This window comes from Pelodiscus sinensis, chromosome 19 (genome assembly GCF_049634645.1).
Source record: "Pelodiscus sinensis isolate JC-2024 chromosome 19, ASM4963464v1, whole genome shotgun sequence".
NCBI classification, from domain to species: Eukaryota; Metazoa; Chordata; order Testudines; family Trionychidae; genus Pelodiscus; species Pelodiscus sinensis.
Window position 1 is genome coordinate 27,274,268 of NC_134729.1, and position 21,814 is coordinate 27,296,081.

Consider the following 21,814-nt stretch of genomic DNA (forward strand, 5'->3'; position numbering starts at 1 on the left):
GAATTAGCTTTTGCTTTCTATTGCTCTTTTCCAAAATTAATTCCTGTTTCAAACTCAAGGCATTACTGCCTTGCTTACCTGATCAACTGCCCTTGTTGAATATACTAGCTAAGGGCTATGCCACAAAGCTTTACCACACTAGAATCTAAACGGAGATTCTACTTCTATTGTCTGTAGATATTACCAGCAACACGACAAGCATTACCGCACCTCATTTCCCAACACAGGAACTGACCACTCTCACCTCTGATGTATCTCATTAGTTGTTGCTTTTCCATTGACTGCATGGTCCTGATTCAAGTGTCTCCTTAGGACTATCTTAGCTGGGGAAAACCTGGTGTAATCAGGTAAGGACAAGCTTGCTGTCTTGTCCACCTTCTGTCTGCTGCTGTGGTTTGGGGTGCAAGGGATTATTTCTTGGTCCAGGTGAGAGGTCATGTATTGAGGGGTATTCTGCTTAGAAGAGGGCCTGCTAAGAGCATTATGGATTTCATAGGGAGTAGCATGGCCATTCATGGACAGTTCAGGGCTCATGCCATTGATGTGAGGCATAGGAAATTTAGAGCACTCAAGCTCAAGTTGGAATCTGCCGTGATCAGCCTCAGTCTCACGGCCTAAACGATTTTTATTGCGTAGTTGTACCGACAGAGATTCATCGGGCGGCATATACGATTTCAGCTGCATGAGCTCCTGCTGCCTTTGACTTTTCTCAAGCTCCACAATGCTGATCTTTAAATGAAGAGGAGGACAAGGATTAAAGACTAGACCTACAAATTATACCACATTTTGGAGTTTTCCCTTCCAGATGCTTCTCAGAAAAAGTGTTCCTTTTTTTGGATGATAACTCAAAGCAAATAATCTAGGATTTAAAAAACAAAATTTCAATACACGCTCTGGATTTGTGAAACAAAAGACAGAGGTAGAAAAAAGAAATGTTCACACAAAAGTAGTGAACATCTCGCGCATGTGAGAAAATTTCCAATAAAGAGCGTAAAAAGTCAGATTTAAATCAAAATACAGCCCAATTTAACAATATAGGAAGATGGGGGGCGGGAGGGAGATACCACATACAAAAAAGGTACAACCAAGGTACAACATTTGGACTGGGTTACAACTTCCTATGAGAAGCCAAGAGAACCAACCCCAGGTGAAAAGAAAGGTCCTCTTGGCAAGATATTTCTATGGGAAGAGAAGTGTGACATGAAACACAGGAGATACAATATGGGTGCAACAGAACTAAACAGAATAAAACCAGTTGGACCTTTCTTTTCACCAGACAACGCATTTTAAGGAAACAGAGAACAGCTGATAAACCAATGCTCGGGTTCAAAAGCTCAGAGCAATACTGGAAGCCAAGCAAATTTCCATTACTTGCCCTTTATACACCTGAAAAGTTATCTGAAGCTTTGATCTTCCTAGTTGTATTAACCCCTGCTAATCATTTTGCCATTACGCTACCATAGCAGCAGCCAGATGTATGTTCCAATATCATATTATGCAAAAAACATCATCATCATCACGTGCCCTAACTGGAAAACAAGCTGAATGCAACTTGGAGCGGGTGGCACTAAATTTGCTCCTGGTTCTACCTGCAATTCCAAACAGTGCTTTTGTTTCTCGGAAATCTGATTTTTCAGTGCCTGCTTTTCCTTCAGTAAGCTCTCCAGGGACAGTGTTGACCAATCCAGCTTCAGTTCTTCGCATCGTGCTTTAAGCTGCAAGAGTATTAAAGGCTTGGTCAGAAATATAATTCAAAATTCCAAATGATTAATGGGGCACGGCAGACTCCCACCCTCCTCCCCACTGACATTTGGAAGGCAACGTCTATCATACTGAAAACTAAACCCCAGAAAAATTGGTTTCCAATCCCAATTGATGCAGCTGGAAGTGGGTCCTATAGGCTCTGTAAGGTGTGTTACTCAACATCCCTAGATGCTTCTGCATTCAGCTTCTCCCATCCCAACATTAACTGCGTGAGCTGCTGAGAGTGGTAGAGATATAAAATGATAGCAACAGCAAGTGAGCCCCGGGCAAACTTCCTCGCCACAGTGTTCTATGACCCCAACTGTGAACTGCTATCCCGTATGTGCAGAGTATGTCTGCCCAGCCATGTACCGTGGATAAAGTTGCGGGCACCCAAATCAAATCACATCAGAATATTTCTGGATTTAAATGAAAACTTCCATGAGAATGGCACACCCACCCCACCCTTTGGATCAAGATTCCTTCTTTTGAAATGCATTTGATTCAGAATTAAGAGAAAAAAGAATGCAACTGTTCTCTGAAGCCAAAAAGTTTAGGGCTAAAGGAAAGCCACAGGCAGTGTAGGAACCAAACAGTGAGCACAAGAACTGGACACATCAGCTCTTCCCATCACCAACACAGCATTCTCTGCATGTATAACATTCTTCTAGGCTCTAGAGGAACTAAGATTTCCGTTCCATTTTTGTACTCATTAAGATACAAAAAGAAAACACCAGTTCAAGTCCTGCCATCTATATATAACGACCATCATTTGGCTCACACATTGCTAGTCAGATGGAAGCACAGTACGCACCAGCTGCAAGCTCTGATTCCTGAGTTCACTGTTATCTTTCTCCAGCTGCTTTGTCTGTTCCTTCAGCTGCTGGTTGTGAGCAGAAATCTCCTTCTGAGCCTGAATCAGGTCATTATACGTCAGAGCCTTAACTCCCAACTACAGGATGAGAAAGGGTTAGATTAAAGTGTGACTCAGTATTCCAATTCCAGACACTACACACACACACACACACACACACACACACACACACTATTTCACAGTTCTATGTTGCCCATCATTCAAGAACTCACCCCACTTTCACAGTCCTGTTAAAAACTCCCTAACATTTCTGAGCAGCAATTTATCACCATCATCATTCCCACATTATGGATGGGAGCGGAGGCAGAAAGGTGAGATGTCTTGTGCAGTCACAAACAAGTCACTAGCAAAGCTGGGAATACAACCCAGGGACTGACCCTCTAGTCGGATCATATGACCAAGTGACTAGTCGCTCTTTCCCCCCCACCCCTTGCTGTCTCTATCAGAGAGAGGCAGCAAGGGGGGAGGGAGCAGGAGCTAGTGGAGCCACCTTAAAAGCTGATGGAAATTCCATTCATTAGTCCATTAGCTGATTAAAACTTTTTTTTTTTTTTTTTTTTGCTGCAAGATGGCTATCTTTCAGGACCAGACTTCAGAGAGAAACTTCTGAGCTGCAGTTCATCTGCAAATTTGACACCATCAGCTCAGGATTAAACAAAGACTGTGTATGGCTAGCCAGTTACTAAAACACTGTCTCCTCTCTTGGTGTTCACACCTCCAGATCAGCTGCCAGAAGTGGGTCTCCTCCTCCCTGACTGAATTAACCTCCTTATCTCTAGCCTGATTCTTGCCTGCATATTTATACCTGCCTCTGGAAATTTCCACTACATGCATCTGACAAAGTGGGTCTGTGCCCACAAAAGCTTATGCTCCAATACATCTGTTAGTCTATAAGGCGCTACAGGACTCTTTGTTGCTTTTGCAGATGCAGACTAACACGGCTACGCCTCTGATACTTGTCCAGATGGGCAGCTACTGATTCATCCCACCATTGTTATTTATCAGAACAGCACAGCATCTTGTTGAGGTTTGTTGTGCAGATGAATGAAATCCCTGGTTCGATTCCAAGTGTGTTCTGTTCTCCCACTTCATAAGCAGAAGTGGCTGGGGTCTTAAATCCACAAATAAAATGGTACAGTGATAACACCAACACTAAATCTGCAGATCACCAACGTGCACGTGTGAAGATTTTGGAGAATGATTGGGCAGACTTAGCAAGTCTGCTCAACTAGGGAAAAGAAGTGTTTTCTGGGGGATCTTTTGTTACCGAATGGAATTCAGCCCAGGACTAACACACCTCCTGGGATCAAGGCCTGGTGGTGGGACTGTTAAGCCACCACTTAAGCCACAGTGATGGACAGGACAAGAGAAGGAAATACACTCCGCTGTCCAGCCACCAGCAGGTAAGAGCCAAGATGTCAAAGGCAGAGAAACACTTCAATTACACTGGATTATTACTTCCTAGCATGGATATTTCTCTGCAAACATTCACTGTCAGTCCATTTGCACCAGGCTAACCCATACCTCATCAAGTTTCTGTTGAAAAAGCCGTTTGATTTCCTCTTTCTGTGCCTGGCAGTGGGTGAATAACTGTTGTGCTGTCCCCAGTAACTGAGCATTCTTTTCCTGAAAAAGTAAAACAAAACAAAAAAGGAATAGCGAAGTTTACATCATACGTCCCCTTTAATATAGGTGTGAAATTCCATCTCAGAAATTAGCATTTCAGATATATAGATGCCTACACAGACACAGGAACCCTATCTTAACAGTAAGACCTATTGGTGGTATGGTCTTCCAAGATCAACACGGCAAGTCCCATCACCTGAAATATTAAAAACTGTACTGCACAATTAAGAATGATCCTGCACTAGAAAAGAAAATGAACTAGACTGCTTCATAGATTCTGCAGTTCTGTGTTTGCTAGAGTTTAACACAGTGGGTGAAAATATATTTTTTAAAAGTACACAGCTATTTATTTACAGACTTTTCTGTAATATTCATCAGGATAATCTCTCAGTAGTTCAGACTTCTCTTCCCAGCACACTTGAGTGATAGGGAAGCACCAACCATAGTTTACTCATGAGAAACTGAAACACAAGGAGATAAAATAACTCGCCAAGGACACACACTAAGTCTGTGGCTGAGCTGGGAATAGAACACAGACGCCTCACAGAACATGCTTCAAAGAATTTCAGTAAATGAAAGTATGTCAGGGAAAATTGGGACTACGTTAAGTCACTTCCTCCTGAAGCCTCTCTCAATTTTTCATATAGAATTCATGCCACTTGTTTTGACTTCTAGGACAATTCATGGACATTACATTCACCCGACTACCACAAGGAACCCTTACAATCTTACCTCTCTTTCAGTCTCACACTCACTATTCTCAGAAAAGGCAGGAGAAGAACTGAGCAAAGAATTTCAAATGTATATGAAAACAGGGACTGGGCAGGGGAAAAGGAGCACAACTCTATGATTCCTTCCCATTTATATCCCAACTCTAGGTGGATTTTCTGCAGAGACAAAGCATTCACTGCCAAGGGCTGAAGAAGGGAAAAAGAAAGGGTGTTGCACTCAGGAGCAACTGGATAAAGAGCAATGTTCTGCACATTGGGGAAAATACAGCATATTACATTCATCCACAATCAAAACCCCTCTGTCACCTACTCCAAGGGTTTGGGAAAGGAGAATGGCACAATCACCATGGCACTAAACCCACTGCTTAGGGGAGGCTGTGAAATCACTTCTTCTGTGGATACCTTGCATTTCATTTAGAGTTAAGGCAGCACAGTAGCTCCATCTAAGGGCACATTTGTGCATTTCATAGTATCTTGCTGAGCAGCTTTATTTATTTTTTGTAGTAAGTCACAAAGGCAGAGGCAGTATTGTAACCAGTATGCACAATAGAACCAGTTATTTAGCCAGAACAGATTGCATTCAGGTTACACAATTTTTAACTAGTGACTCTACACGCCACGAAGAGACTTTTGACTTACAAATAGTGTTTCACGTGTTGGTTTCCTTAAGGTAGCAAAAGGTATCAGAAACCACCACCGTACAGTCTGAAATCACTGTGCAAGAGGGCAGAGTTAACTTTATGCTGCTCACTGTCCTGACACCAAGCTTGAGAACAGAAGGATTTTTTGTCCCCCATTTCTTAAGGGACCTTGAGACGAAGTGATGTTCAAAGCGCTTCTGGCCCAGTGAATGCAGCAAGCAGCATTTGGTTACTTCCAGCAAAGGCACAGCACCAGCCTTCCCATATGGAGAACAATCTATCAGGTCTGTGAAAGTCTAGTGACTTGATGCTATTACCCTGGATTATGTATTTCATAAAAGTCACATCATAGGAAAAAATCCAGCAGCATTCTTCTCAGACTGCCAAAGGCCTAGAAATAACAGACCCAAAGTGTTGAGCATTAAAATTTAACTGTGTAGGCAGAGTTGTGTGGAGGAATAAGAGAACTGTTACTTACCTGTAACTGCTGTTCTTCGAGATGTGTTGCTCATGTCCATTCGAATTAGGTGTACGCACCGTGTGCACCGCATCCTCCGGAGCGTTTTCCCTAGCGGTACCCTTAGCGCCGGCAGGGCGCCCCTTGGAGTGGCGCTGCCATGGCGGGGCGCAAGTACCTCTGCCTGCGCTCCCCCACCTCAGTTCCTTCTTGATGGACGCTCCAACGAAGAGGAGGTAAGGGGGTAATCAAATGGACACAAGCAACACATCTCGAAGAACAACAGTTACAGGTAAGTAACTGTTCTTTTCTTCTTTGAGTGGTTGCTCATGTCCATTCGAATTAGGTGACTTCCAAGCCAACCCCACTCCAAGGAGGAGGAGTCGGAGCACTCAAAGAGAAGTCCACGAAAGTTGAACAATCTGAACAAATTTATTCAACTAAGCAAACACAGAAAACTGTAGAAAGTGCAATGTGATACAGATAAAACAAACATTTACAATACAGAGCTGAGGACTGCAGAGCCCAACCCTGCGTCCTCCCTAGTCTGCTGTGCCAGCGCGTAATGCACCGTAACAGTATGGAGCGACGACCACGTGGCCGCCCTGCAGATTTCAGTGATTGGAACCTGCGCCCCAAAAGCTAAAGGGGATGCCTGCGCCCTGGTGGAATGTGCTGTAACCCGGGGCGGGACCTTCCTGGCCAAGGCATAACACTCCGATACACTCTGCGACCCAATTGGACAACCTCTGGGTCGATATGGGAAGCCCTTTCATTCTGCCAGCAACAATAACAAACAATTGAGTGGACTTGCGAAAAGGTTTAGTCCTGTCAATATAAAAGGCTAGCGCACGTCTAGCATCCAGGGAATGGAGCACTTGCTCCTTAGGGGAGGAGTGGGTCTTTGGAAAGAAAACCAGGAGGTAGATTTCTTGGGACAAATGGAACGGTGACACCGCCTTGGGGAGAAAAGCAGGGTGAGGGCGGAGCCTCACATTGTCAGTAAACACTAGGTAGGGCGGGTTTACCGTTAACGCCCTCAGATCGGAGACCCTGCGAGCTGACGTAATGGCCACAATGAATGCAACTTTCATAGAGAGGTGCTTCAAAGAGCACGTGGCCGGCGGCTCAAAGGGGGGGCGACACAAGTCTAGACAAAACAAGGTTACGGTCCCAAGCGGGGAGAGGGGGTCTAACCAAGGGATACAACTTATCCAAACCCTTAAGGAACCTTTTGACCATAGGGTCAGAAAACAGAGACACTCCTGCCAAACCAACATGGAAGGCAAAGAGTGATGCCACATGGACTTTGATAGAGGAGTTAGAGAGGCCACTGGACCTAAGTTCAAAGAGGTAGTCCAGAATGGACAGGACAGGTGCACAGGACGGGTGCACTCCCCTTTTGGACGCCCAAGACGAGAAGCGCCACCACTTGGCTGTGTACGACCGCCTGGTAGACAGTTTCCTACTACTTAGGAGCAACATCTGAACCTCCTGGGAACATTCCCTTTCCGGTTGGGTCAGCCACGGATAAACCAGGCCATCAGGTGGAAAGAGCTGAGATTCAGGTGAACCATGGTCCCCCGGTCCCAAGGTTGGGTCAGGAGGTCCCAAACCAGCGGGAGCGTTATAGGGTCCTTGGTGAGCATGTCCCCCAGAATAGGGAACCAGAATTGCCTGGGCCACCAAGGGGCTACCAGGATGACCGTGGACCTGAAGATCTTGACCCTGGTCAGAACCCTGGGAATTAGGGGAAACGGAGGGAAAGCATAAACGATGCCCACCGGCCACAGTATGGTCATGGCAACCCCCTGGAATGTTCCCCCAGCCCCAGCAGGGAGCAGTAGCTTTGGCACTTGGTGTTGCGTGCCGAGGCAAACAGGTCTACTAGGGGACAACCCCACCTGTGGAAGACGTGATGAAGGGCCGAATCCTTGAGCGACCACTCGTGGGCTCCGAAGGACCTGCTCAGAGCATCAGCCAGCACCCTAAGTTTTTGCACCCCGGCAGGTTCTCTGCCTGCAAAACTATGTTGTCCTCTATGCACAGGACCCAGACACACAGTGCCTCAAGGCAGAGGGGAGGCGACCGGGCTCCCCTCTGCCTGTTGAGGTAAAACACAGCCACCGTGTTGTCCAGGCGGACCAGGACAGAGCAGCGAGAGAGCTTCGACAGGAAGCCCGCTCTGCTGGGGACCATAAACCCCCAAGTGCGCTCCCCAACCCAGGTCAGAAGCATCTGTGACCAGTGTAAGCGAGGGGGGAAGTACAGTGAACAGGACCCCGCTGCACACCACCGCCTCATAGGTCCATCATTGTAGGGAGGCTATCCCCTCCGGTGGCACTGTTGGAACTGTGTCCCAGAGACCCCTGGCCTGGTTGAATGCCCTTGCCAACCGGGCCTGCATGGCGTACGACATACGTACACGCCGCCATGTGTCCCAGCAGCCTCGAGCAGACCTGGGCTGTCGTGATAGGGAATTAAGTTAACTCGGAAACCAGCTCCACTATGGACAGAAACCTGGCTCCGGGGAGGAGTGCTCTCGCCACCCTGGCATCCAGAAGGGCACCTACGAATTCGAGGTGCTGGGAGGGAGTCAACAATGACTTTTCCTCGTTTAGAATAAGTCTCAGCCTTATGAAGAAAGCCGTTGTGAGGGAAACATGGGCCTCCACTTGCTCATAGGAACGACCATGTATCAGCCAGTCATCTAGGTACGGAAAAACATGTACCCCTTTTTTGCGGAGGAAAAACTACGACTGCCATGCATTTTGTAAAGACCCTGGGTGCTGTTGAAAGGCCAAATGGGAGCACTGTAAATTGGAAGTGGCATCGGGAAACAATAAAACGGAGAAACCTCCTGTGGCTGGGTCTTATTGCCACATGGAAGTAAGTGTCCTCGAGATAGGAGACTGGTACGCAACTCTCGAACTGTAAAACCGGAATGACAGAAGCCAGGGTTACCATTTTGAACTTGGGCTGCTGGGAGGGACCTTGACCAACCCCACAGGAGCTGTCCCCTCTCGGGCGGCGGCGGCAACCCCTTGCGGAGGATGGGCCGACAGCAGCCCCCACACTCCCACTGGGAGCACGAGGACATAATCCCCACAGGGGACCTGGGACTACGTTCTCCCTTGCTGTCTGTAGGGCAGCTGACGACACTGAGGGGCCGGCGTGTGAATCCCCAAGGACTGTAGGGTAGACCTCATGTCTTTAAGGGTATAGAGCCTGGAGTCCGTATGCTCCGAAAACAAGGCTTTCCTGTCAAACAGCAAGTCCTGGATGGTGGTTTGGACGTCCGGGGGTATACCAGACACCTGCAGCCAGGCACCATGGCGCATAACCCCACTTGACACCATGGTGCGGGCTGCCGAGTTGACAGCGTCCAGGGAAGCCTGGAGGGCCGTGCAGGCAATGGTTCTGCCCTCAGAGGTCATGGTCGCAAACTCCTGACAGGCCTCGGCAGACAGCTTGTCCTTAAACTTATCTACAGCCTGCCAGGTATTAAAAGCGTAATGACTCAGCATGGCTTGCTGGTTAGCAATGCGGAGTTGTACCCCACCAGTGGCATACACCTTACAGCCCATCGGGTCAAGGCGCTTGGGCTCCCTCGCTTCCGGGGACGGCCCCAGCTGGGGAAGCCTCTCCTTTTGGGCTGCAGCCTGAACCACCAAGGACCCCGGAACAGGTTGGGAGTACAAGTGTTCGTGCCCCGACTGGGGAATGTAAGAAGGTAATAGCGCCTCTCGACTCCTTTTAAGGTAGGGGTCAGGGTCGCCGGAGTCTGCCACAGGGCATTGGTAATTTTTGCCACGGTTTTATTAAGTGGCAAAGCCAAGTGGGTGGGCGCATCGTCCAAGAGGATGTCAATCATGGGATCCGTGTCCTCCACTACAGGTTCCACTGGGACATCCAGACTGGAGGCCAGTCGCCTAAGCAGATCCTGATGCGTTCGAGCATCCATAGTAGGCAACGCTGTTGCGGGATCCATCAAGGCTTCATCAGGAGATGACGATGACACCTGGATCAGTGCCAGACCCACCGTAGAAACCGGTTGAGGCACCGGCTGGGAAGGCAGTACTGCTTGTGGAAGCGGCTCCGATACCGAGGCCTGTGGCTCAGCAGTGGCATCTGTAGCAACCGACCTCTGGGGAGGAGGGAGGGGGTCGTGACAGCGACGGCTGCGCTCGGTGCCCTGAGGCACCAGACACCACAGAGGAGGGCACAGGCCCCTGCCACTGGTGGTAAGCCCACAGCGTCCAGAAGGGCCATTGCGGTTGAGGCGGCCAAGTCTGCTGCACCTGCGAATGATCATGCCAGGAATGGGACCTATGAACAGAGGAAGCTCCTGAGAACTCCGACCTGAACAACGCTGCATCAGAATCCGATGAGTAGTCAGACTCCGGCCAGGGAGGCGCAGATGACGAATGTCCTGCCACTGATGGAGGAGCAAACTTGGCCATTGCACTCGGGCAAACCCGAGTCTCTCGATGAGGGCATGCTGGCACCAGGAAGACCGGTCCCAGTGCTGGTGCCTGTTGCGGCACCAGGAGAACAGGTCCCAGTGCCGTGAGTGGAGCCAGCTGCAGCACCAGGAAAACCGGTCCCAGTGTCTGGGGTAGGGTTGATGCCAGGAGAACAGATCCCGGTGCCCGGAGTGGAGCTGGTTGCGGCACTGGGAGGACTGGTCTCAGTGTTGGTGCCGGTTGTGGTGCCAACATGGATGGCTGCGGTGCCAAAGTCGGTATCGTTTGCGAGACGAACCCCGAAGAAGTCAACTTCATCGGCGATGGCGGGACCGACACGGCCCATGGGGCCAGTGCCAGTGATAGTGCCGAAACATGCATCGGTGCTGAAGAGGCTGATGCTGAAGGGTCCAGTGCCGACGACTAGAACGGCACCCCAGGAAAGCTGCTCAGCGCTGGTATCGAAGATGATGATGGTGCCGTAGATGTTGCCGTGAGGCCAGGGTTATACGGCACTAGTGCAGCCAAGACGGGGTCTAGTAGGCGACCCAGCACCGAGGGAGGTCGAGCCCAGTAGAGCGCCGAGTGAAGCCTGGCGGCCTGCGCCGAGGCCAGCACTGACGTGGAGGCAAGCGGGACCGGTCCCACAGGGGACGGTCCCGCTGCATAAGCGACCGGTGCTATCCAGTCATGCCAGTGCGGAGGCAAAGCCGGAGCCAACACGGCCTCCAGCATAGGCGACCTCAACCCCTCTGCCTCAACCGACGACAGGGGGGAGGTAGCGAGGCTAATAAGGTCATGCGCCGCCTCAAAGGTGTCCAGTATGGAGGGATGGTGTGAGGGTAGTTGCCCTGGACTGGATGGACGTCCCGCTCGCTTACGCCTCACCATGGTGGATGAGTACATGTGCACCGGAGACTCAGCACCGCGGTGTAGGCTCAACTTGGACTTCCGGCTAGGAGACGTACCACAAGACGCTCTCAACCTCTTCGGAGCCAGAGAGTGAGACCGGTGCCGGGCCCTTAACGCCGAGGCTCGGTCCCGAGATGGAGCATCTCACGTGGAAGCCGGTGCACTGCGCGCTGCAGAGTGCCCAGCAGGTGCCGGCTGTAAAGCCGCCTCCATGAGGAGAAGTTTTAAACGAGTCTCTCTCTCCCTCTTAGTGCTCGGCTTAAATGACTTGCAGATCTTACAGGTGTCTGTCTGTAAGATGGCCCTCACTCAGACACTTCAGACAACTGTCGTGGGTGTCTCCTTTGGGCATGAACTTTGCGCAGACAGCGCACGCCTAAAAGCCTTGCGGCCCTGGCATTCCTCACCCCTGAAGGGGGGAGAAGGAAAAACAACGAGACACTAATTATCTAACTAACTGAACTATTTAGAACTATCCACAATACTAAAAGAAACAGGAACCATTAACTGATCTAAAGTATCAGAGGGGTAGCCGTGTTAGTCTGAATCTGCAGCAAAATAACTTCAGGACCAGACTTCAAAGAGAAACTGCTGAGCTACAGTTCATCTTTAAGTTTGACACAATCAACTCTGGATTAAACAAAGACTGTGAATGGCTTGCTAACTACAAAAGCAGCTTCTATTCTCTTGGAATTCACACCTCCAGATCAGCTGCTAGAAGTGGGCCTCATCCTCCTTGATTGGATCACCTCATCATCTCCAGCCTGATCCTGGCCTGCATATTTATTCCTGCCTCTGGAAATTTCCACTACATGCATCTGACGAAGTGGGTCTTTGCCCACGAAAGCTTATGCTCCTACACTTCAGTTAGTCTATAAGGTGCCACAGGACTCCTCGTCGCTTTAACTGATCTAAGAGAGAGACACACTCCATCGACCATCATGGGCAGTAAGAAGGAACTGAGGTGGGGGAGCGCTGGCAGGGGTACTTATGCCCCGCCATGGTGGCACCACTCCAGGGGGCGCCCTGCCGACGCTACGGGTACCGCTAGGGAAAACACTCCGGAAGACGCGGTGCACGTGGTGCGCACACCTAATTCAAATGGACATGAGCAACCACTCGAAGAATTATTCCTGCTACATACTAGTAATCCCTAATTTGCAAGGGCATTAATTAATTCCCTAGCTGAGACAAAAGCAAGGAAGAAAAGGTATTTGAATAGTACTCCCTCTGCTGGTCAGATCATTCTACTGCAGCAGAAAATTCTGCAGGAAAGGCTGAAAGAAAATTTTTGTCATCAGCAAGTATTAATTTTACCCAAAAATACATTTTTTCAGGCCCAGAACTATTTGCAAATTCAGTCCAACTTTGGCAAACTGCTTTAGCCAAAAGACATTAAAAGTTTCAAAAGCACCCAATCAACTCCATATTTTGTCAATCAAACCAAGCAAATGTTTCTGTTTTTCATTTTGCAGGAGGGGAGGGGTAGAAGAAAAATTAGTTTTGGTTCAAAACATACAAGGATTTTTTTTTTTTTTTGGTTCAGCTACTACACCAAATTATTATTTGCTCAGCTTCAACTGAAGACTCACGCATAATAAATTTTACAATTATAATGCTTTCCATTAGGCTCTTAAGCATCTTACCGACATCACACAAGGTATTTATAATATGCCCCAACACCTACAGCTATTTATCCAATCTACTTTGTGACACTTGGCTATTTCATTACTTTATTTAGTTCTTCCATTTATTATAAAGTGAACAAACCGTCCTGATTTTAAATTGATTTGAGGGTTATGGTCTATGGTTCATTGCAATTCCCGGTTTCTGCACATACTGTAGAGTCGGTATTTTCACACAGATGAGCTTTCAATGGACACTTTAATCCAGAAAACCAGAATAAGGGCTATTTTATATTCTCTAGCTACATTAAGCACAAATAGAATTGTCCCATATGACCCATCTATGAGCTCAGAATAGGACTCTGAGCCACAGTTACCTGACAGAGATAATCCTTTCCAAACTGGGTAAAATGCCACGTAACTTTTGGTCCCGTCCTCTCCTGAAGCTCATCAGGCAGAGAGCAGACAGACAGGTAAATGGTGGTGCTTTAAAGTGTTACATTACTTTCTCTTGAATGTTCAAATTTCTAGTATCTATCCATCATTGTTTAGTGTTGGGAGAACCATCATTTTCACCTGTCTAAGTGGTCCCATATCCAGGCAGATAGCCCAACCATATTTAACAGTGTTAAATAGAAAAGAATTTAGCAATCAATTAAATCCAGACAATCCTGTGAAAAAGGTGATTATCCTCATTTTACAGAGGAAACAGGAGCAGTGAGGCAAAGCAATTTGATCAAGGTCACACAGTAAATTAGTGGCCTGGCTGAGAATAGAACACAGGACTCAGTCCTGTGCCTTACCCAAAAATGTTGGACTGTCAATTAACTGCAGTTAACTCACATGATGAACTCAAAATTAATCATGATTAACTGCAGTTAACAATATCAACTGAAAGTAAATATTTAACATTCTTCTACATTTTCTAATATAGCATTCAATGCTCAGTAATTATTACAAATCTTTGCACTGTAAAATGATAAAATAAATAATATTTTTCAATTTCTCTAATATAAGTACTGTCATTCCATCTCTTTATTGCATAACATACAAGTGTAGAATTTTTTTTGTTAAGTTAAACCAAAAGAATGTAAATTTTTAGAATCTACAAGTCCACTCAGTCCCACTTCAAACTTGTTTCTTTTAGTGACTGGCTGAACAAGAAAAAATTACAATTTTGGGGGGGAAATGCTTCCTGCTTCGTGTTTACAATGTCACCCGAAAGTGAGACTAGGCATTCATGTGACTAGGCATTCACTTTTGTAGCTGGTATTGCAAGGTATTTACAGGCCAGTTGTGCTAAATATTCATAAGCCCTTTCAAGCTTCAATCATCATTCCAGATGACATGCTTCCATGTCAATGATGCTCTTTACAAAAAACTAATGCATTAACTTATGACTGAACTCCATGGAGAACTCGGTCTCCGGTTCTGTTTTACCTGCCATACATTTCATGTTATAGCAGTCTTGTATGATGACCCAGAACTTGTGTGTTTTAAGAACACTTCCACAGCAGATCTGACAAAAAGCAAAGATGGGACCAATGTGGGATTTCTAGACATATCTGATGTGCAGTGCAAAAATCCTGAAAGGGATACGGTATGCACACACTTTCAGAAGTCTTAAAAGAGCTACACTCCAATGTGGAAACTACGCAACCCAAACCAAAAAAGAAAATCAGCTTTCTGCTGGTGCCATCTGACTCAGATGATGAAAATGAACATGCATCGGTCTGTTCTGCTTTGTATTGTTATCAAGCAAAACCCATCATCAGCAAGGGCACATCCTCTGGAATGGTGCTTGAAGCATGAAGGGACATAAAACCTTCCACACATCTGGTACGTAGCTGGCATCAGAAGATACTTACAACAGTGTAATTTGAACACCTGTTCTCATTTTCAGGTGACACCGTAAACAGGAAGCGGAAAGCATTATCTTCTGCAAATTATAACCAAACTTGTCTGTCTTAGCAATGAGCGGAACAAGAAGTAGGACTGAATGAACTCAGACTCTGAAGTTTTACATTGTTTTATTTTTTTAACACAGTTATTTTTTGTACATAGTTCTATATTTATATGTTTATCATAAAAGTTGACACACCTGCACCTCAGTACTTATATTAGGTGAACTGAAAAATACTACATAAAGTGAGCACTGTGCACTTGATATTCTGTGTTTTAACTGAAATCAATATATTTGAAAATATAGAAAACATCCAAAAATATTTAAGTAAATGGCATTCTATTAACAGCATCATCATTAATCACATTCGTGTTCTTAACTGCTTGACAGCCCTACCAAAAAGGCTCTCTCCCCCCTAAGCAGGGCCTTTAACTCTGGCCAGGGGCTATATGGAATTAGATAAACAGATCTGAAATTTTGGGTCTGAGTCATTTTCTCAAATATCTATGGAAGGGGGTATGGAGGCTGTAAACCTATAGCTAGAAATTGTCAAGAAACAAATTAAAAAACACCTTACCTTTTCCTGCTCCAGTAACTGTTGCAGGTTTGCTTTGTATTGGGGAGTTTTCATGTACGCCATGAACTGCATGTACTGGATCTTAAAAGAGTCTGTAACACAAATGCATGGATGACAACTTCATTGGACGCAAGGGGAGAAAAATATATTTAAGACTTGTATTTTGGACCACCGTTGCTCACTACCGCTTTTTGCATCAAAACATCATCAATTATTTTATTTTAAATTTGCACCATCTTTTGCCCTATGAATGGTTATTCCAATAATGTGTTTTCCTTTGCAGGAAAAAGAATGTTTTAAGCAAACTAACAACTTTCTCCAATAGCAGATTACTTAAGAGTCTTAGCTGGTCTGTGCGTCATGCATTAACCACATAGATTAGCTCCCTCATTATAACATTTCTAAGAGCACATTTTCAGGAAGCAGGCAGGAAGCTGATGGACTCTAATGATGTGTGTGTTGAAAAAGGAGTTTCTTAATGGACTGTAATGAAAGCATGACCAATAAAACAGGCAACCCATTATCAGGATAGGAGTGCACTCACAGTGCTCCAACATCCTTCCAGTCTCTCAGCCAAGGGTCATTCTACTCTCTCTCCTTCACAGCTAAACCTCTACTTCTCTCTTCCTCTCCACCAACCTTCAGCCATGCTCTGGGGTTGCCTTGCCTTGGTTAACTGTAATCTCCCTAACCACAATGCACCTCCTCAAGTCTATCCATCAAGCCACTGCTGAAGGTGACCAGTACACTCCTGATCTCTTCACTGACCTCCAAGGCTGTGTGTCTTCACAGATCTCAGTCCTTGTTGTGTCCTATACTTTGCCATTTCAACTCACTTTACTGCTCCTCACAGGTCTCGCCTAGAAGGAACTTGAGGTTTTTTCTGCATGCCATCTTTTGTGTCTGGAACGGGCTCTCTCACCCATGTAGCCTCACTGCCCTCGAACTCTGGAAGCATCCGATTACATTTTTCTACTTAGCTTTCTAGTTTGGGAAAACAAAATTCTGACCACTCCCGCCCCCAAGTTCCTTATTCGTTAAGTTAGTTGGTGTCTTTCTAGGACAGTAATATGGCTTCCTGTTGACTCCAGGCCCCTTTTCTCTTGTGCCACTTGAGAACTGAAACCCAGCCAAATGCAACATATGTAGACCGAGGCTTCAACTTTAACATGCAGAAGAACAGACACATTGGCAATGACGGAGGCTGGAGGAGAGCTGGAGGGTGCTCCCTTTTCTTCTGCAATGGTAAGCATGCGAGACCAAGACTCACTGTAGGAACAATAGCTCCTTAGTTATTATAAGGTTAGCATCTTCACTGGAAAGGTTCTTGTAAAGGATGGCAACACAGTCCACATTTTTAAAACACTTATTCACTTGTATTTTAGTGCTGGTGAAATACTTTGTTTAAAGAAACAAGAGACTGAATCTCATTTATCCACAAGATACATATAGCAGGAATCTGCCACTGCTGCCCACACCCCAATGGACATCATCCGTATTCTGAAGGGCTATTCCTAAGAGCAGGGGTGGGCAATAATTTTTGACCGGGGCCACTTCAAACATTTCTGAAGTGGCTCTGGGCCACCCTGGAAGGGGCAGGGCCAGAAAACTTCTGTGCTTCCCCACCCACCGGCCCTAATTGGTCTGGGGTAGGAGAGCACACAAAGTCTTCCTCCCTCTTCCCCCTCCCACCCCGCCCCAGCTATTCTCAACAGCTGGCAGTTCCCTCTAAGTGCCTGTGCCCCTGGCAGGAGACTTTGCTTGCTGCCCCCAGATCAATCAGGGCATGGGGAGGAGGAGCATGTGAAATTTCTCGCTCTCTGCCCCGCCCTGAAAGGGAGCACCATGCTGTGTCAGCCACCAGCTGAGCAGCAGCTGGTAGTTGACTAAGTGCTGAGCCCCTTGCAGGGCGGAAGGAGACTTCATGCGCTCCCCCTGGCCCCAAACCCTGTCTGGCCCGGGGTGGGGGAGCACGTGAAGTCTCCTCCCGCCCTGCAATGAGTGCGCAGTGCTTCTATGCGCCACACACTCCTTGCAGGGTGGGGGAGGGCGGGAGGAGATTTTGCACACTTCCCCCCCTGCCACCTCCAAGCCTTAATTGGCCTAGGGGCAGGGGAGCAGCTGGGCCTCCACAGGCCAGATCAACTCACTTGGCAGGCTGGATCTGGCCCACGGAGGCCCTTTTGCCCACTCCTGACTAAGAGCAAAGTGGTCTCACCATTGCACATTCAGTCCCTGCTGGAATTGCCAACAAAAGGGACACAAGGGGGAAAAAAATGAGGACTCCCACCCCACCCCAACCAGTTTCACAAAGGCCAAACAGCTGCCTGAGCACTGACTGTAGGGGACTTGAGGTGAAATGCTCCATATCCCATTACTTACCATTCCAAATGCCAGTATTTTGCACATCATTGTTCTGTATTAAAATTACCGCCTTTTCCCCCCAAATTAACGTTTTCATGTTTCATTGCCTCATAGCAACATGGTACATCACAACCAGCACCAAGACAGCAAACTGTGATCAGCCCATTATTGACTCCTTTCACTCTCTGTGTAAGGAGGGGAACTTACCTAGCAGCTTCTGTAGTGCAGGAGGGGTAGGAGTCACTAACAGTTGGTTAGGCGAATGCCGTTGCACTTTAGGAGGTAGTTGGTAATATGGACTATGAGGTGACTTGTATGCATCTAAAGGAGAAAGTTATGCAGACTGCATTTAAAATAATGAAACAGCAAATGAAGAAGCCTTTTGCCTTTTTTACAACACAGAACCCAGTAACTTGGCCAGGTGCCTGTCACACAACAGATCAGCTTTTGAAATACAAATCCTGAGTGTAACCAATACATCTGCAAAGGCAAATTTTGCCAACCATGCTGTTCCACTGTCCCCCCCCCCCCCCATCCCCCCCCCCCAGCCCTGCCTTCTGGTGATGTCTGGATTAGCATTAACAGCCAGCTGTCTGAGTGTCAATCATCCCAGCTGGAAAGCTGGTGATACAATGACACAGTGCAATAAGAAAAAGAGAAGGGATGTACGTGAAACTGACAAGAAAGAATATTTGGAAATCTGTCGCCTCCAAATAAAGAGCTCTGAGCAGTCCCTCTTAAGATGAAAACTTTTCTGGACAGTAACTGAGACTAACTATGGAAAAGGCTCGTCTGCTAAGGACTGCCAATTTCCTCAGCTTACCCTGAGGAGAGGATGAGGATGTCTGTGACACAGTTTGAGCATGCAGAAGCTCCAGTGCAGTTTGGTTCTTCTTGGTCTTGCGCTCTGTATTTGCGGTGTTCATTTTCTTGGGACGTCCTCGCTTCCGCCCTGCCATTTTCCTTCCTTTCTTGCTCAGCTTTTTCTTGCGTGCTTTGGAAGGAGATGTCTTTTTAATGGCATTTGTCCCAACTTTTTCTTCTTCAGCACCAGAATCCTAAAGAAATATTAGAGATAAAGCTTTTTAACATTTAGTATTTTACCTTTGCAGAATATTAGTTAATCTTTACAACACTCTTAAGATAAGTATCAACCCCATTTTATAGAAGGGAAATGGAGGCACATAAAGCTACAAATAGATCATGGTTAGATCAGGGGTTAGAATTGTTCCTAGCACCCAGTACGCTAGCTCTCCCCTGGATCCATCTATCACAGAGCAAGGGTTCCAACACTGATCCACACAACCAGCTGCTCATAGGGAATCTTATTTTAACGTAGTTTAATAGCTCGAAAATCAAAGCTGAAGTCACATTCAAAACTTTCCTCCTCCTACTTTTCCACATGAACAACTGCTACTTGTGCCACAGGGATATTAAGCAATTGGGAATGGGAAGGGCAGTAGCCTGCAAAAATAAGGCTGGGAAAGCATGTTCTCCACATACCAAACTACTAAAATGTGGTGTGGCCCTTGAATATGTAGAGCCTGTCAATACAGTGAACCAGACCAAATACATTAATAAACTATTCCAGAAGCGCTTTCACAGCACACTAATTATTCTGGAATCAAGTGACTTGCTTCAGAACACTGTATCCATGCGTGGAGCTCTTTAGGAACAGATTTTTCCGGTCATGCCCTATGTAATCAAGCTTGTATTGTTGGTGCAAATCTCAAGCTTCTGCCATAATAAAGAGCACATGATTCTGTGTGAATATTCAAGAGGGTGTGGACCTTGTTATCTTGCACCTTCGTTGGAGTAGTTGTGTTGCTCTTGTTTTCTCTTTGCTGGCGACGTCTAGCTGCCTCTTGTTCCTCCTAAAGACAATTTAAAATAAGGCATTAAAAAAACCCACCCACGAATAAGCCCAAAAGACAGCAATATTATTTTCCCTTTGGAAGTACAGACTCCAATCTTGCCAACCTAGTTTCAAGAATAATCATTCTGACTAGTCATTGTATAGTAAGGAATGACAGTAAGGAATACTTTTTTTTAGTAAGCAGGAAAACAATGGCTTTATTCTGTTCCACACAATAGCAGGTGGGAAAAGGAAGGTAACCTGAATTAGTTTTATGAGCTATACTATTCCATGGTAGTCTCCTAAGCAGAATCCATGCAGATAAGCAGTCACAAGCAAAAGAGAGAGGACCACACATTTTCCACCTTCATGGAGTTAGGTCTTTGTACTTCTAAACAAAAGCCTCTATCAGTGACCTTATCTATAGCCAACATATCACGTGTTGTTGCATCACGGCAGCATCTTTGAGGGCCCTGTCATATCAAGTCATGAGTCAACTCTTTGAAAGACAGCCTAATTAAATCCTAGCCAAGTCTGTAGACAAGATAATCAAGATGAAAAGTAGCTGAAAAAGCTCCATTCCTGCCTAGCCACTAAGGACATAAAACTCCCCGAAACACTCTTTCTTGTACTTTCCAGGTGAGGTTTCATGTGTTGATAATTCTACCAACTAAACTACCTTGAACTAAGTAAAACTAATTAAAAGTCAAACCGGTTGGATTATAGTAAACTCAATCTCTTCTGTAATAATTCAGTACTTCCATGGTTAGGAGGCAGGAGGGGAGACTGCTAAAAACAGTTTGTGATTAGTTCACAAATAATTTGAAGATATTTGGTGGGTTTTCTCCATGCTCAGTGGCAAAAATCTCCCTCCCTCCCCCCGCCCACACACAAATGTGAAATCAACTATCCAAAACTCACAAATTTAACAGTTACTATTAACCCCAATCTCAAATGCCATTAAAGGTCAGGATTGGAGAACAATGACAAAGCCCTAAAGCTTAACACTAGAAGACTCCAAAAATGCAAGTAGTGTTGTGGATTGGTACAAGAAAAGTCTAGACCCATATACCATTTGTGCTTTACATCTAACTCATCATCTTTCAGCACTATTTAATATGCCCAATTCAATGAGACACAAGGTCTCAAAAACCTCTGTGTTTTGAATTCCATGCACTGCAGGTAAAACACTGTGATCAAGGACATAACTTTCATTTCCAAGTGAATGATTTGTCACAAAATAGCAGCTGAGACGTCCCTTCTTCAAACTCACTGACAAGACTCAGCAAACTAAACCATAGTTATATTCTTAACATCTGGTCTGTGAGTGTTATTAGCATTTAATAATCCTTTAAATACAATGCAAGTGGAACACTGCAAGGATTCTAGCTTCCCTGATAACTTTTTAAGAGTTATTAATTTGGATGCATTGTCAAAGCATCTGTGAGTGACTTCATTCCAATGTGATTAACTGTCGGCAGATACTTGATCTTGATGAGCTTGAAACACATTTCCCCATCTGATTCTTATTTCTGTATAAAGCTATCAGTTAAAGTGATCATACTGGGTATTTCATTACTATAAATACATTATAAAAAAATTAAACAACTTACCCTGAGTTTTGGATTTTTGAGACTAGAAAAATAGTTTTCAAGCTGAAAAGGGAACGATAAGATAGTCATTATACATAACAGAACACACATGCATAAAACACTGATTCCTAACACGAGAACAAAATTGCAGATGTTCTGACAATTTTCCCGCTGATAAGCTACATCAAGACACTATTTATTTCCATTTCGTTCTTTCTGGGAAGAAGCATACATGTGGTGTAGTGGGACACAGTCCAAACCTCAACATGGTTTATCATCTTCAACACAGCACATCCTTATTATAAAGCTTTGTGCTATGTATCTCTAGTCACCAGAAGGTTATTTTCAATAGGCGACACAACTCTTCTCTAATACTGCATTAAAATAAAGCATTTGCCTCATTTCCAACAGGCACATCTACAACATAGGCAAACAAGAACAGATTTGC

The 21,814-nt window shown here is 45.8% G+C and overlaps 1 protein-coding gene across 5 annotated transcripts in view; it reads right to left on the reverse strand.

Annotated features, from left to right (window-relative positions):
• The window catches only part of DOT1L (DOT1 like histone lysine methyltransferase), a 115,337-nt gene that overhangs the window by 22,362 nt on the left and 71,161 nt on the right, over nucleotides 1-21,814 (reverse strand). For 4 of the 5 annotated variants that reach the window (XM_075903196.1, XM_075903197.1, XM_075903194.1 and 1 more), the window contains exons 12-20: nucleotides 21,388-21,429; nucleotides 19,710-19,793; nucleotides 18,743-18,977; nucleotides 18,127-18,240; nucleotides 15,556-15,647; nucleotides 4,142-4,243; nucleotides 2,558-2,695; nucleotides 1,590-1,715; nucleotides 245-729 (exon numbers count right to left, since the gene is read on the reverse strand). In XM_075903196.1, the coding sequence (XP_075759311.1) occupies nucleotides 245-729; nucleotides 1,590-1,715; nucleotides 2,558-2,695; nucleotides 4,142-4,243; nucleotides 15,556-15,647; nucleotides 18,127-18,240; nucleotides 18,743-18,977; nucleotides 19,710-19,793; nucleotides 21,388-21,429 (1,418 nt within the window). The remainder of the gene's footprint in view (nucleotides 1-244; nucleotides 730-1,589; nucleotides 1,716-2,557; nucleotides 2,696-4,141; nucleotides 4,244-15,555; nucleotides 15,648-18,126; nucleotides 18,241-18,742; nucleotides 18,978-19,709; nucleotides 19,794-21,387; nucleotides 21,430-21,814) is intronic. The other variant, XM_075903195.1, reaches the window with a different exon arrangement.